Source organism: Populus nigra, chromosome 2, assembly GCF_951802175.1.
Source record: "Populus nigra chromosome 2, ddPopNigr1.1, whole genome shotgun sequence".
Classification (NCBI taxonomy): domain Eukaryota; kingdom Viridiplantae; phylum Streptophyta; class Magnoliopsida; order Malpighiales; family Salicaceae; genus Populus; species Populus nigra.
The window spans coordinates 48,475,945-48,491,741 of NC_084853.1; the positions used below are offsets into that span (position 1 = coordinate 48,475,945).

General features: G+C 32.0%; 1 protein-coding gene and 1 pseudogene across 1 annotated transcript; one reads left to right on the forward strand and one right to left on the reverse strand.

Annotated features, from left to right (window-relative positions):
* Positions 1-145: 145 nt before the first annotated feature.
* Positions 146-6,174, forward strand: LOC133683050 (GTP-binding protein At2g22870-like; annotated as a pseudogene).
* A 1,657-nt stretch (positions 6,175-7,831) lies between these two features.
* On the reverse strand, positions 7,832-8,805 carry LOC133681674 (VQ motif-containing protein 9-like). Its single transcript, XM_062104785.1, has one exon. The coding sequence runs from the start codon at positions 8,703-8,705 to the stop codon at positions 8,112-8,114; it is 594 nt and encodes a 197-aa protein (XP_061960769.1). The 5' UTR covers positions 8,706-8,805; the 3' UTR covers positions 7,832-8,111.
* Between the last annotated feature and the right edge of the window lie 6,992 nt (positions 8,806-15,797).

A 15,797-nucleotide genomic window follows, 5' to 3' on the forward strand; every position in this document is an offset into this window, starting at 1 on the left:
CTAATCAATGAAATATCATGGAAAGAGAGGAGGAATTATGTATGCAGTTCTTTGTATATTGCAAGTCAACAGGAAGGAATTGGTTTGATTTATTTAAATTCCTGAATAGGTTTGTCCTAATATACAAGCTTGGATAAAACAGAACATGGTCGAGGATATTGGTGGTCCTGAAGCTGATAAATGGGCTCTCATTTGTGGTGTGACGTCGTGGAAACCATGGCTGGGACGTGGCGATTGTGTTTGCCGTGAGCATAGAATGTCACCCGAGGAGGAAAGAATGGTTGGCTGGAGGAGACATGGCGAAGGTTGGGCTAGAATTAATACTTATGGAGCAGCTAAGGGCAATCCTGGATTGACAGGTGGTGGTGGCTTGCTGAGGGACGAAGGTGGTTGGTGGATTTCTGTCTGCCGGTAAAACTTGGAATGTGTTCATCAGTCCAGGCAGAGATGAGAGCAGTGGTTGGTGGATTTCTTTATCTATTTTGTTGTGAAATAGTAATTTCACTATAAAAAACTATTGAGTAATTTTTTTTTAGTTTAATGTGGGTGTTCGGGTCAGCTTACGTGTACCTCGATTAATTCCACGAGCCTTAAAGTTAACGACTATGTAAGATTCCAATAACCATCATATGAGCAATCATATAGCTTAAACTTAAAATCATAAAAAAAACAAACTTTTTAATCCTAAAATTTTACCCCACCTAAATAGTTAAGTATTGATTATTTTAATTCCCCTTCACATGGTTTAGTTTCTCTTCTTAGTCGGGATAGTATTGGGTAGCTATACATCGACTATGTCATAAATAATAGTAAAAAAGAAAGCAATGAAAGGTATGATTATCAAATTTAATTCGAAAATAAATTTCGAAAAAGGTAAAAAAATAATAGAGATGGAAAAATGAGATTTTGATAAATAATAGTAAAGAGACCAAATTGAGATAAAATTGAGAATAGAGGGACCAAAGGTTCCATAAGCGAAACATCCTGATAATGTGGAAACAGGTTAGAAACGGCAGCAGCTACACTACACAAAAAGAAATGCTTCTGCTTCGAAACCGCCTAATCACTCTGTTATAACCTCCCTCTCTAACAAGAAACCCACTTCCATCAACCTTCTCTTTCAATTACTCGACCCGAAAATTTCCTAACCCGAGCCCGACCCGCCATGTATCTGCTTCAAAAACATCGAAACCACTCCCCGACGTGGCCCGGTTAGTCCGTACAGTTCTCTTTGTGCCGCCAGGTGCAACCCGGATGGAGTGACAGAGGAGATGATTTTGCTCGAATATTGTTGTGGGACCATATGCGGGTCATGCCCATATCAAGGAAGTTGAGTTTGTTAAGAGTAGGGGGGCAGCTAAGTACTGTCCGAGAGACGAGCTACCCGAGTTTGCAATTTTGGGTCGGTCCAACGTGGGGAAGTCTTCACTTATCAATGCTTTTGTCAGAAAGAACGAAATTGCTCTCACTTCTAAGAAACCAGGTTGCAAGCTTTAATTATATTTAAATTAAATTAAATGTTAGATGATTTTAGTTTTGGAGTGTGAATTACTTATGGGTTTTGATTTTAAAAAAATATATATTATTCAATGCAGGGAAGATTCAGTTGATAAATCATTTTTGGCGAATAAAAGTTGGTACATTGTGGATTTGCCTGGTTATGGGTAAGCAACTCATGTTTCTGATATCTCTCTCTGTTTTATTATTATTATTATTTTATTTTCAATGTTTTTTTGTTGAATAAACTGATGCTAGGGATTTTTGCTTGGAAAGTTTTAATTTTTTGTGAAAGAATGCTTGCTAGGCTGCATGTTCTTTATTTTAATAAATGGGATTGCTTATGGTTCTGTTTTGATATGCAATTAATTATTGATTTTCGTCGGGGATTAGTAGAATAGTGTGCTGGATTTGTCTTGAGATTAAGGGAAAATTTCCCTGCTTTGTGAGATTGCCACCTGATCTAGCTCGGGGAGATGAGTGAAGGTTTTGCTTTTAGGTAAGGTTCTTCGGTTGAGCGGTAGTTCTCTCCATTTTGTCCAAAAGATGAAAGGTAGGAAAAATTATGTTGACATTTCGAGTGTATGCCGCAACTTTGAGGTGCTTCTATGTTTTGCAGTGATTCTGTGAAGGGAACAATTTTGTTTTTCCAGTCTATGCCATTTAGATTGATTTGTATTTTTGTTCTTTTTATATCAATTAGTAATATTTTTGGTGTTATGTTTTAGATTTTAAACAATGTCATAACCTAATTTTTGACCTTTTTATTTTAATATTATTATTATTATTTTATTTACTGAAAAGGATATAAAAAAATAATGATGAAAAAAATAATAATAATAAAAAGCAAGTAAATTGAAATAAATGAAGAATGAATTAAAATTTGGGTTAAGGGCAACATGATTGGAAGTTTTGAGGTTTAATTAAACTTTGAAATTAATCTAATTAATCCAATCAAGGGTTTAATTGGTGAATTGATAAGTTTTGAGACTTAATTAAGCTTGAAATTAATTTAATTAATCTAATCAAGGTTTTAATTGGAGAATTGATAAGTTTTGAGACTTAATTGAGCTTGAAATTAATTTAATTAATCCAATCAAGGGTTTAATTGGATAATTGATAAGTTTTGAGACTTAATTGGACTTGGATTTAATTAAATTAATGAATCAGGGACTTAATTGAATAAATAACAAAGTTTGGGGTTAGTTAGGGGTTAAAATTGCAAAATTAAAGTCCAAGGACTAACTTGTAAAATACGCCGAAATGAAGGGGTCCAATTACAAATTAACTAGGGGTTTAATTACAAGACTTCCAAAACTTTAAGGACCAAAATGAAAATATCCATTAAACACTCCACTGTTCATCTCCTCCATCCCGATTCAACATAAACGGCTGAGAACGTGGGTAACGTTTTTGCCCACGATGTGCCATTAATACATGCTAGGAGGTGTAAGGGTGGCTTATAAAGATTGAGAACAGCAAAGAACAAAAAAAAAAAAGAGCAAAACCGGGGGGGAATTGGACTACGAAAGACCCGAAAACCAGAGCAAAAGAAAAAGAGAGACAGAGAACAAGAGACCCAAAACAGGGGAAAAACAAAAGGAAACACTGAGAGAAGGAGAAAGGGGCAGAACCGAGGGGCAGAGAGGGAGAGACAAAAAAAACAGAGCCACGAACGGCAGAAAACAAGGAGTCACAGAACTGGGGGAAAGATAAAAACAAAACCAGGGGAGCCGAGAGAGAGAAGACTGGAGAGGCAAAAACAGTGAGGTGCATTGGCCAGCCAACACAGGAGCGCCAACCTCGTCTCCGGTTGCGCCACCCCCTTTCCCCTCCGAACAGACATAATACAGAGACGAGAAGAGAGCCACGAGAAGCTAAAGAAAAAGAGCCGCGAGCGGAGGACGAAGAAAAGAGGCAGGAGACGCAGGACACCGAGAGAAAACAGTGAGCATAAAAGGCAGGAGGAGACAAGCAGAAGGGAAGAACCTAAGCAGAGGAAAGCCACCGTGACCAGAACCATCTTTGCTACTGCCTTCGGTGTTTCCAGAACCGGGTAAGTAGGCTTCACATCCCCCGCTTTTCATTTTAATTCACTCCCTTTACCTGCACATGCACGCGTGATTTAATTCACGCGTGCTTTATGTACCCAACCGGTCACTGGCCCAAGCTTGGGCCAGTGACCGGCTGGGACCCAGCCCAGCCCCAAAAAAAATATAAAAAAAATAAAAAAACAGAAAAATAAAAAAAAGTAGAAAAAATAAAAAATATGTATGCATGAATAAAAATAATGTAAATTTATTGGTTTATTCACTGACGCCAGAGTCAGGAATAAAAATACTAGTTTAAATTTATATTATTTTTATTCGTTGTATTTTATTTTATTTAGCTAGAAAAATAAAAAAATATATATGCATGCTTAAAAATAAATTTATTTTTATTCATTGACATCAGAGTCAGGAATATTATAAGCAAATTATCATACCATGAACTAATAAACATATAGCAATTTAAGACAAAACCAACAATACAATCTGTCTCAGCCAGAACGTTTAAGGGTGATAACATCTTCTCTTTTTACGTAACTAGTCCCGAACCATAGAATCTCTGTTAACCAATTAGGGTTCCTAGTGACCATAATACTAGGTGGCGACTCTTTAAACGAGACATTTTCCCCTAAAAGAACAAGATGTCAGAAATCTGTTCTTTACTTATAAATTTTTTAGGGCCGCCGCGATGTCGGGTGCGACAAAAAATATGATTTGTGATGGAAAGTTTTGTGTTCGACAAAACTGGCAGTTTCCAATTACGTTTTCCACAATCTAATTCTGGGAACATTATTGAACAATGGTTTGATATGTATAGCTTCAATGGCTTGATGATAAATTAGAACGAATAATCTCTTGCAATGTTAATTGTTGATTGGATGCTTGTGATGGTCTATTTCTAGAACTGGAGTTACAAATTTGGAGTTTATAGTGGATGGGTTATGTGCAAATTTCTTAGTTTGCCTTCCCTGATGGCTTTGATAATGAACAGGCAGCATAGATTTATAAATTTTTGTATTTTTCTACCAGCCATTGACTGATGGGTGCATCCTTAACTTTCTTTTTTTCATCTCAAACATAGGTACTAAACTCTCATTTATTATGCTTTTTTTTTACTCGCCTGTTATTTCTTTTAACAGTTCGAGGTAGTTCTTGACTTCAATTGTACATTGTCTTACTTGCAGTATGGGACAAGTGCTGGTACTGAAAGAAACTTGGGTTGGGGCTGCTTGTCTTACTCTTTTTCCATGCTACTTTTGTCTTTCAAAATGAGATTTTTGGTTTTGTTAGCAACTCTTACTGAATTCCTAATATTATATATGTACTAATTCTTCTTGGGTTAAAGCTGATTTGTATACCGTGCACTTTTCTTAATGGGATTGTGGAAGCTGCATTTGTTTATTCTTCATGCCCTTTGGACATTAGATGTTGTTTTTCTTTTGGTGGTTTCTCTTCATGATTTATATGAGGACTTGGAAAAACTAATTCCAGACAAAGATAAAGGCCATCCACTTATGTTCTCAAAATGGGCCACTGTGGATGTTAGATTGTAGTAGAAGATAACCACAGTTTTAGCAAGGCAACAAACTGTTCTATAGGAGCTTTCCCAGCTTGTGCATTCTTAACCTATCATTTCTTTTTGAACTCGTGCAGATGCTCTGCTTTAGTCAACGATAGCTAATCAATTGTTCATGTTTTCATCATAATGTCAAAGAATTGAACGACTACCCTTAATTATCTTGTTTGTTTTCACCAAGAACTGTCTTGGAAATTAGTATTTTTGAATGTGTGGTTGAATTAGTGCTTAATAACCCACTCTATTTTCAGGTTTGCTAAAGCCCCAGATTCTGCTCCAATGGATTGGTCCTCCTTTACAAAAGGGTACTTTTTGAACAGAGAAGCTCTGGTAGCTGTCCTACTTCTCATTGATGCTAGTGTCCTGCCTCAAAAGATTGACTTGGATTGTGCTAACTGGCTTGGACGCAACAATGTAAGCTTCTCCTTAACTGTAAATTGTTTAGATAACTTTCTAATTTGTATAACTAGGTTGCCTGCACCAGTCTATATCAGTGTTTGCTCACTGTTCTCTGCCATTCCAATGTGTTTCAGATACCAATGACTTTTGTTTTCACAAAGTGTGACAAAATGAAGGGGGGAAAGGGAATAAGGCGTGTTGAGAATATCAGGAATTTTCAGGAGTTGATCAGGCAAAACTATCAGCAACATCCTGCATAGATCATGACTAGTATTGTCATTGGTTTGGGCAGAGATGAGCTTCTCCTACACATGTCCCAGCTAAGAAACTACTGGGATCAGTAATCGAAAAAAAAAAGCCAAATGTTAGTCTAGAAAAAAAATTCGTCTTTCCTTTTTTTTCCGTCTTCTCGTTACATTTCAGTTTTGCCAATGAAAGATTTGATCAAAATACAAGTAGGACCTCTTCATATGTATATTGATGAGTGAAGTTTTTTTGTTTTCTAGAAGATCGTATCGATATCTGCTCCATGATTAGATAGATGGATTTTACAGTTTCAACTTCTTAGAGCATGCTTTTGTCTGCAGAAACTTCATATCGTCTTTATTCTCGGACCTTAATTTCTGGTTATAATAAATGCTGAATCTTTATGTCTGGACCAACTCTCATGCTGTAGTCAAAGGTTTTTATTATGAAGTTCAATGAAGTAAGGTCCTAATTTCCGGTCATGGTTCAGTGATTTCCTTCATGTAGAGGAGTATGTCACTTGTAGCATTCAGCTGTTTCTGCTCTTTGAACTTTGACCATTTCATTTTTTATAGCGTTGCAATTAAGTGAATCTGAAGGCATCTTCAGTAAAAAAAAAAGCTTTCCCAATTGAATTTTGAAAACATTTCCTGCCTTCTCTCTTTCAACTCTGTCAAACAACTGATACCTCTTCAAGTACGAGTTCCTGTTATTGCCTCTCTTGTTTTCGGTGATTGTTGTGGGTTTTATGGTGGGATTTTCCTGGTGACTTTGAGCGAGGTATGTTACTGTAGAGAATATGTTTTTTTGTTCTTTTTATTTTGAAAATATAAAAATTCATTCAAAAATTATAGAATAAAAATATATTTATTTTTATATTTCTATTTATGTTTTTATACCCTTTGCATATATCCGCTAACTGAAAGCAACCCTACAGTTGAAGCATGGAGGCAGCTTCTCTCCATCATTTTTTTTTTAATTAACATGGGTGTCCGGGCCAGCTTGCCCGCACCTCGACTAATCCCACGGGCCCTGAAGTTGATGACCATGTAAGCTTCCAGTGGCCATCATATGAGCAACCATAGGGCTCGAACTTGAGACGACAGAGGAAGCAAACCCTCTAGTCCCAAGTTCTTACCACTAGACCACCATCAAGATGGTTTATTTTCTTTTATTTTGAAATGCCTAGTAATGGTCAAATGACGAAATATCAGCGAGTATTTTAAATTCAACTAGGTCTAATTCACTAGTACATAATATATAAATTCAACACGCGCTTCCATCTTTGTTTTGTTTCAAGACACTGGACCATATATGTCTTCTTTTTGCCAATTTTAGGATTGAATTCAACAAATTCTAGGGTCAATGACCTTCAACCTTAGATAAAATAACTTTTTCGGATTCACTTTTAAGCTCTTGAATCAATTATCGAATGACAATTATGTTAATAATACAATTAAGCAATAATTATGAAATTAATAAAAATAGAGGATACAATAATTTTTAACATGGTAAAACCTAAGGATGGGAAGACATCCACGACCAAATTAATGGATGAATACATAATTCATTAACGTTAAGAAAAGATTACAAACTTGAATCTAGATCAAAACCACTTATAGCTTGTTTGTTAATAGCCTCTCATCCAAAAAATTCACTATATATTCTTGTCCCTTTGTGTTTTTTTCTCTCACTATACATATATTTTTTATTATTAAAAAAAATCGAACTTGAGATCGCTAGCTTAGGAGTTAGGATCATAAAAGAGGACAATGTTAGTTAAACTACAGTTTATTCTCTTTTATTGAGCCGTACGTAGAGACATTTAATTTCACACAAGTAATCATACTGTACCAAAGCTTTTCTGGCATATGAACTGGAGAAATTATACCATATATTACATGATTTGCATACAAATTAAGCACTTGATCAAGTGCATAAACTTTCTTTCTAATGTAATTATCTACGCACGCACATTGAAATGAAATATCAGAAAATTATTAAAATGAATCAATATTCTTAATTATACATTGATTGATTCACTTTGTTATACACAAATGTCGACTACCTAGTTATATATAGTCTAGGGCTTCCATGATTGATGATTATTCTGGTGTTTAAGAAGTTGAATGGCTAGGATTCAACCGACACCATATATATTTTCTTAATTACAACGTAAAGAACTAGGGTTTTAAACAGCATCTCTGTGCAGCTTAAGCAAAAACGAAATGATTCCCTAAAAGAAAAACGAAAGGAGGAAATGGGGTATGAGAGCTGCTTCAACCTAGCTAGAAGAAATTGTGCTAACAGTACTGGAAGTAAAATATGTCATGGGGATGTAACATCTAAAGCACGGTGCCTTGCTCAATACTGGAAAGAGTTCCTGGGCTCAGAAGAGGATAGGAACACCAAGCATGATAAGATGGTGACAGATTCAATTCGAGGGAACTTGATACAGACATTATACTTTCTGGCATCCTCTCGGGTTTTGCATCCAATGATTCATACATTAACTCCTGGTACAAGCTGGCAGACAGTGGGGTTTGTGCAGGCGAAGGAAGGAGCTGTAAGGGTACTGCTGCGATCTCTCTTTCTCTACCAAATAATGTTGGTGTAAAGAGATCAAGTGGAGGAGGTGCCACGCTTTGTAGCCTTGACTGCGGCTCTGGCTCTGGCTCTGGCTCTTTCTTGGGTGCACCAGTGAGCTTCTGAACAAGGTCTCGGAAGTTTATAGGATCCACCTTGTAAACTCTTGGTGGGGTTGGTGGCAATGGTGCTATTGGTTTCTTCCATGGTTTCATCTGGGTTCTCCGGATTGAATGAAGTGATGAATGGTAAGATTGTGGCATTTTCAAGCCCTTTGTTTCTTCTGAGAATTGCTTCGAGTACATTGATGATGATGTCAAAGAAGAAGAAGAAGAAGAATTATATGTTTCCATAGTGAGAAACAAGCTTGGTTGGAGCTATTTTTGGTGTGCTCGTGCGGGCTTTAATTTTGAGAAAATGGGGAATGAGAATTGATCAAAGGAAGACGTCTACTTTATATAAAGATTTGTACAGAGAAATCTGTGGATGAGACGAAGAAATGGAAACTACTTATTGCTGAAGATATACGTTTATTTAAACCGTATTTGGTTTTAAAAAATATTTTTTTAATCTAAATATAATTTAAAACACAATATTAATTACCACGTAGACAATGTAAGAATAAATAAATTAATAAGCAAATAAATAAATAAAACTATATACCCATGTTATAGCCGACGCCTATGTGAGTGCTGACATCGACTACATGGTCCGATGCTGAATTCTTGAATCTTTTTATTTTATTCATTAAAATACTTCCCACCGTAATTGTCTTCGTTCTTCCTTTGAATATTTTTTGAAACAAAATCGATATTCGTTAATTATTTGTTCTTATGAAACATAAAATAATTAATTTATTCATGATTGAATTATAACCAAGTTTTTTCAACATTCTTCACCAAAAACTTGAATTAATTAATCTCACTCATATCCGACCCTATATAATTACATTTTGAAAAAACAATTATGCCCACCGACCATGTAAATTAATTAGGTAAAGTAATTAATTAATCAACATATTGTGCAAGAAGCTGAAGAAAACATTATTTGAAAAAAATAAAGAAGAAAAGGCAGAATTTTTGTTATAAGAAACGAATAATTCGCCAGCCATGGAAGAACATATGCATGAGACGAGGTCGCAAATTGCTAAGGTGGAGGCTAGCCGCCTCGGACCCATTTTCTACTCTTACATAATCAAGCACGTCACTCACCTGGCATTTGTGCAGAATCTTTGACTAAATTAAAGTACTATATTTATTTATTTATTATTATATGTGTAATCCATCCAAATCTCATGATTATGATAGTAAATTTATTCTACAAACAAGCTCATTATTTATTACTTATTTTTAAGTGTGAGTTAATTTTATATATATTGGTCCCAGGGAGTCAATTATATGAATACTCAGTAACTTAATGCATTATGGAAAATAATCTGTCCTGGTTTCTTTGCTAGGTTTGGTATTACATCTTAGAAGCGTTTTAAAAAAAATTAAATTTTTTTATTTTTTTTATTTTAAATTAATATATTTTTAATGTTTTCATATCATTTTAATGTTTTGATATCAAAAATATTTTAATGTATTTTTTTAAAAAATACTTTAAAAAACAACCATTACTATACTTCCAAACATATTCTTCTCTTTATATATATATATATGACCAGCTATTATTGGAGAGTGAGAAGTAGTGCATTGAACTTGAATTCATTTCTATGTTCATCAGTGATATTAATTTTTAAAGAAGAAACTAGTTTTTCTTTTGTTGTTTGCTGCTAAATGGGATTTATTTCTATAGATTATTTTTAGAAAGCATAATAATAATAGTCTTCAAGCCATTTTTTTTTAGAGTAGAATCAGAGAAGTGGGAGCATTAATACATATGTTTGTGTTTGCTAATTTTCTTGCTTTTAATTTGTAGAATCAAGGCAGTGAGAAAAGAACTCCTAGCTAGTAAGTGTTAAGAAGTTCAAAGGGATGGACTGTCCAATAAAATGTCTGGCAACGGATTCTAATTTAGAACGCTATGAATTCTGAGTGGTGACCTAATAATAAAGATATGTTTTTTTTCTTTGACGTTAGTCCAACTGTTACATTACAGGATTACGCATGTCAAAGTTTCTCTCCATCAAGCAAGGTCCACACACAGCATTCAATTGATGGTATTTTAATTTTGCTTCACTATCCATGTACTAACAAGATTTTTTTCCCCCTAAACTCTCACCCTCTTAGGATTTGTTTGGGAGTTTGGTGTGTTTAAAATTATGTTTTATCTTAATTGTAATTTTGAAAATATCTAGTTAATTAATATATACTATAATTTTACGTAGATCCTGGTTATGAAAAAATAACAATTTATAATTTTTTGTAAACTTATTTTTTTAAAACCTTCCTTTTCAATTGTAATTGCAAAAACTATTTGTAATTTGTGGCTCAAAGACAGATATCAGAGTGAAGCAGTGTCTACCAAGAGAAACGGAGCATATTGAGCCAAACGGAGCGAAACGAGACCTTATGTTTCTCAGGGATTCATTCCATGTTTTGTTGTCAGAAACGACTAATAGGTTAGGATGTTAGGGGACAACGCTCCAGCGATACGATAAAAATATACTAGAAAAAATTCTTATTTGAACGATTAGGATTTCTTAGGTGATTTTAGACCTATTATAAATACATATTATGTAGTCCTATTTCAATATAGTAAAAATAAAAATTTCTTGTTCATATGGTTACAAGCATAATTATCAAATTACATTAAATCTTGAGTTCTTTCTAGTTATTTTTTAATACAATATTTATAAGTAATTATCGCATATTTTTCACAAAACTATCATAATGCCAAAAACACACTTAGTTACCATGAATCTACACCAGTCCCAATTGTAGCAAGCTAAAGATCAATGTATTGAATTTATGCGTGCACGATCATGCTTTCCTTTGCTTACCATGAAAGTTGGGAGAATAGTGAGGAAAATATTTTAAGCAGCAAGTTTTCAGATCGAAACCGACGTTAAAACTAAAGTGGTCTGTCTCTTTCTCCAAGTCGCAGCCGTCCTAATTTTTTTATCGAAGAATCTTGTAAAACTGGCTGTAAGCAATTGCGTCAAAAAAGTAATTTGTTGAATTAATATTCAGTACCATCGTTTTCAGATTTCAATCAAACTCAATAATGCATGACCTTTCTTCTTTTTTTCTGCACTTCTACATATTTTCAATGGGTAATCCAGCTGCAATTTTCATATGCAACCGACATGAATTGTGCTTGATTGATAATTTAAAATAAAAAAGATATATATAAAAAAAACAAAAATAAACTTAGCTGGAGGTACAAAGATAAAAAAAAAAAAATTTATTTATGTAATAATTTTAAAGTGGATTTATATTATTTTTAAAATATATATGCAAATATAACTTTTTTATCTGAATTATCTTCACGACTTTTATTTTCACCGCACTTTTATTTTCACCGCTTTTGTCTTGGAACAATGATCAAATCAAATGCTGTCGATTTAAGTCTTTTTCTTTCTCACACACATAAAAGAAAAGGTGTCTAATTAAGTCTGCATTTTACAAACTTTAAAATTATTAAAGATTTACATGGTTGTTAATTTTAGAACTTATAGAATTAATTAAAATGCAAACAAACTAATCCGAAAACCCATATTAATTTTAAAAAAAATGTCTAATTATAGAGAAGCATACCAATGGATAATATTGTTAGGTGTGAAATCATGGCATTCAATCTGAAATCTCAAAGAGGAAAGGCTAATAAGAGCAGATTATCGAACAGTCATTTGCCATACAATTCCACTAATGGAATGTATATTTAATTTGGCCAATTTGTTTTTAATTAAACATAAAATTAATCTTGACATATTGAACTTGATTTGGGATTTTTGTGTTTCCTAACCGTTGGAGTCATGATCAGGGAGTTCGATTCTAAGCACTATTAAGGTTGAACCACACACATAATTAAAATTAATATTTTGAAGTGGACGGCTAATTACATCAGCTATCATGTTTTTTCCTTGGAAGCTATGAGTTAATATGACATGTTGTCCTTCTATTAATTATGGATATATATTAGCAAATGTGTCCGCACATTGTTGGGGGTCATTTAGATAATTTATTTAGAATTATCAATAAATTATGAAAAAAACCAAATTGATCTAATTTTAATTATATAAAAAAATATTGGTTATATGTATACCTAATAAATTATTCAAATACTATTTTTGAGTGTGTGACTCAATTTGATTTTATTTGAATGTTGCTTGATATAAAATCGTACTTATTCATACATTTTATTCAAACCTTTATTTAGTTGATGGTATGGGTGAATCTCTCTCTCTCTCTCTTAATCAAACTACATATTTAATATAAATAGAAGTACTCTAAATATTATTTAAGGAGGTTTCTATAATTAATATAAAAGACTTTAAATATTAAGAAAAGATGAGAAAATATACAATTAGAAAATAAGGGATGTAGTTAAAAGATTAAGGATCAATGAGTTTTTTATATATATAATAATAAATTTGAAATGTTTTTATATAATTATTTATATAACATTAAGGGTACGTAGCATTAAAAGAAACAAATAATCAAATATTGTAAGGATGTATTTAAGTAAATATATATTAATTTTCTATTTTATATCAATTTTTAATTGAAGACAAACATTTTTTTTTTTTCATAAACGAAAGCAAATAATCAAATAATAATAATATATATGGAAAAAATAAGTGAAAAGGGAAAAATAAAAAATAGAGTTAGTTTTGTCGCTCCCGTAAACTTATGAAGTGAAAATAACAGCACAGAACCCCTAAAAAATGACAATAAAAAGAAGTGGGGATATACCCACCCTCTATTTTAGTAGTACTTTTTTTTATTTTTAAATTAGAAAAAGACTAAGACCCGTTTGTTTGCTGGAAAGTAATTTTTTTAAAAAATAAATTTCAGAAAAATAAATTATTTTCTGATGTTTGGTAGTGTAATGGAAAATAAGTTGGAAAACATTTTTCAATGTTTGGTTATGTCATGGAAAATGAGATGGAAAATAACTTATTTATATTTTATTTTCTTCAAGTTTATTAAAATAACGAGGAACAAATCTAAGAAAATTAAAAGGTTTAATGAGAATGAAATTGAAAAAAATATAATTTTATAAATTATCTCAAATAAAATAAATAATAATCAAAATAATAAAGATCAAATCTAAAAAATAAAAAAATGAAAGATGAAGAAATTAAAATAATAATAATAAACATTTCATAAATTATTTCAAATAAAATAAGTAACAATCAAAAAAATGAGGATCAAATTTGATACATAAAAAATTTCAATAAAAAAATGATAAGGAAAAAGCAAATAAAAATTATAAAAATGAGGACCAAAATTAATATAAAAATTAAATTTTAAGAGAAGAAATTGAAAAATAAATATTCAAAACAAAATATATATATATATATATATATATATATATATATATATATATATATATATATCAATCAAAAGTTTGATGATCAAATTTGATATAATCGACAAATAATATAACATTTTTAAATTTTTTACAATTTCTAGAAATTATTTTCCGTCCAAATTTTTCAGGAAAACACTTTTCTGGAAACGAAGCTAAATTTTTCTTTGACTGAAAAATATTTTTTATTAACCAAATTTTCTAATAATAAAGACAGGAAAGTTTGCTCAAATCAGTCATTAAGAAATGCCCAACAATGAGAGTATTTAGTTGAATATCTTTTAAAATATATTTTGTTTATGTGATAAGCTTTTCCATGACTGGGTTCTAAATCTTACCTGGAAATTAGCGCATGGCCTTATGAACAAGCCGACAAGGTGAGCCCACAATATATCTATGGAAGGAAACTTGCAGCAGCTTCACTAGCAGAGTACCCAACAAAGCCCGGAGAGATAAGGAAGCCCAAGTTGCTGGTTCGCTTAATAACTTTCCTTAAGTATCCAAAACATTTACAGTTAAACATAGATCAGATCATGTAAATTTATTAATTAATCGGAGATACTATCTAATCAAGATGTTATTTAAACTTTAAATTTAAATCGGGTTTGAAAAATATATTATTTAATTAAGCCTATACTATACCATGATATTTTTGTATTATATCAAGACGAAAGATATGAAGACAGCTAGAATAAAAAGAAAAAAAATCATCTTTATTTTTCTTGATTTGAAATGATAACTTCAAAACTGTCTTTCCCTTGTTTCTCAATATATATTTCAGTATCAATTTATGGTATCTAATTAATAGTATTTTCTACTGGAAAAAAAATAAAGCTTGACAATACAGGTTTAATAACTAAATTATTTATTAACTTAATATATGATTTCTTTTTTTCTTACAACATAATCAATGTTTTTAAAATTTTAATTTTGATCTAAACTAAAATTAATTAAACACAAACTTGTTCTTTTGCCAGGATATTTCTATTGGCCTTTCAAGGAGTAATTATGACAAAGTAGTGAAAGCTCCAAATTACTTCAAACAAATTGACAAAAACGAAAAGACTTGACTTCGCCCCGTAATGGACACTCTTGGGTTGAGCCCCCACGTTTACTCCTTCTTCTCTTTTCTTTATATTCTTCTCCACAATTTCTAATCAATAGATGAAAAATAAATGCCTTGCATTGATGATCTTGTTCAAATGTCTGTGAAGCACCCATAAATGATCAATTAACCTAGCCCTAAAGTCACCGGCATAGGAGGCCTTTTCAAAATAATTGACTTGCACCGTGTTTAAATATTCAACACCTGTTTTTAAATATTTTTTCTTCTCATTTAATTTTTTCCCAAATTTTAAATTTTCACCCCAGTTATTGATTTCAATTTTATTCACCCCAATTAGTTACTGGACGGTTATTGTTATTGTCGTTTTTTTAAAATTAGTAGTTATTTTACTTTATAAAAAAAATCCAAACCATTATTTTGAAAATTAATAGTTTGTGATCATCATGTTACTTCTAATTTGAAATTATAGTTATAAGGTCCAGCTCTAAGAGTAGATCCTAGTTAATCAAGGCAACATAAATTTTGATTTGAAAAGAAAAACTTCAAACAATATTATTTAGATAAAAAGATAAACTTTGATTTATCATTCTAGTTATATGATTAATTTATCATGCTATAAAATTTATCATGTCACTTTTAATTCGAGAGCATAATTATAAAATCTAACTCGGAATCTGACCAGAGCTGCTCAGGCAACATAAATTTTGATTATTTAAAAACAAATCTCAATCAATATTAAAAAAACTTGTGTTTTTGTTCCTAATCTAGTTGACGTCAAATCTTAGATCGATGGTTAAGTGAGTAAATATGTCAGAATCAGATAACTCTCGAGTCCAAGTCCAAAACCATAACTTAAAGAACGTGCCGAAGTGGAAACGGAAACTACTAGCGACTTACATTG

What these genes read in the sequence shown, in the direction of transcription:
- LOC133681674 (XM_062104785.1), bottom strand. Translation starts at nt 8,705, where the DNA reads ATGGAAACATATAATTCTTCTTCTTCTTCTTCTTTGACATCATCATCA.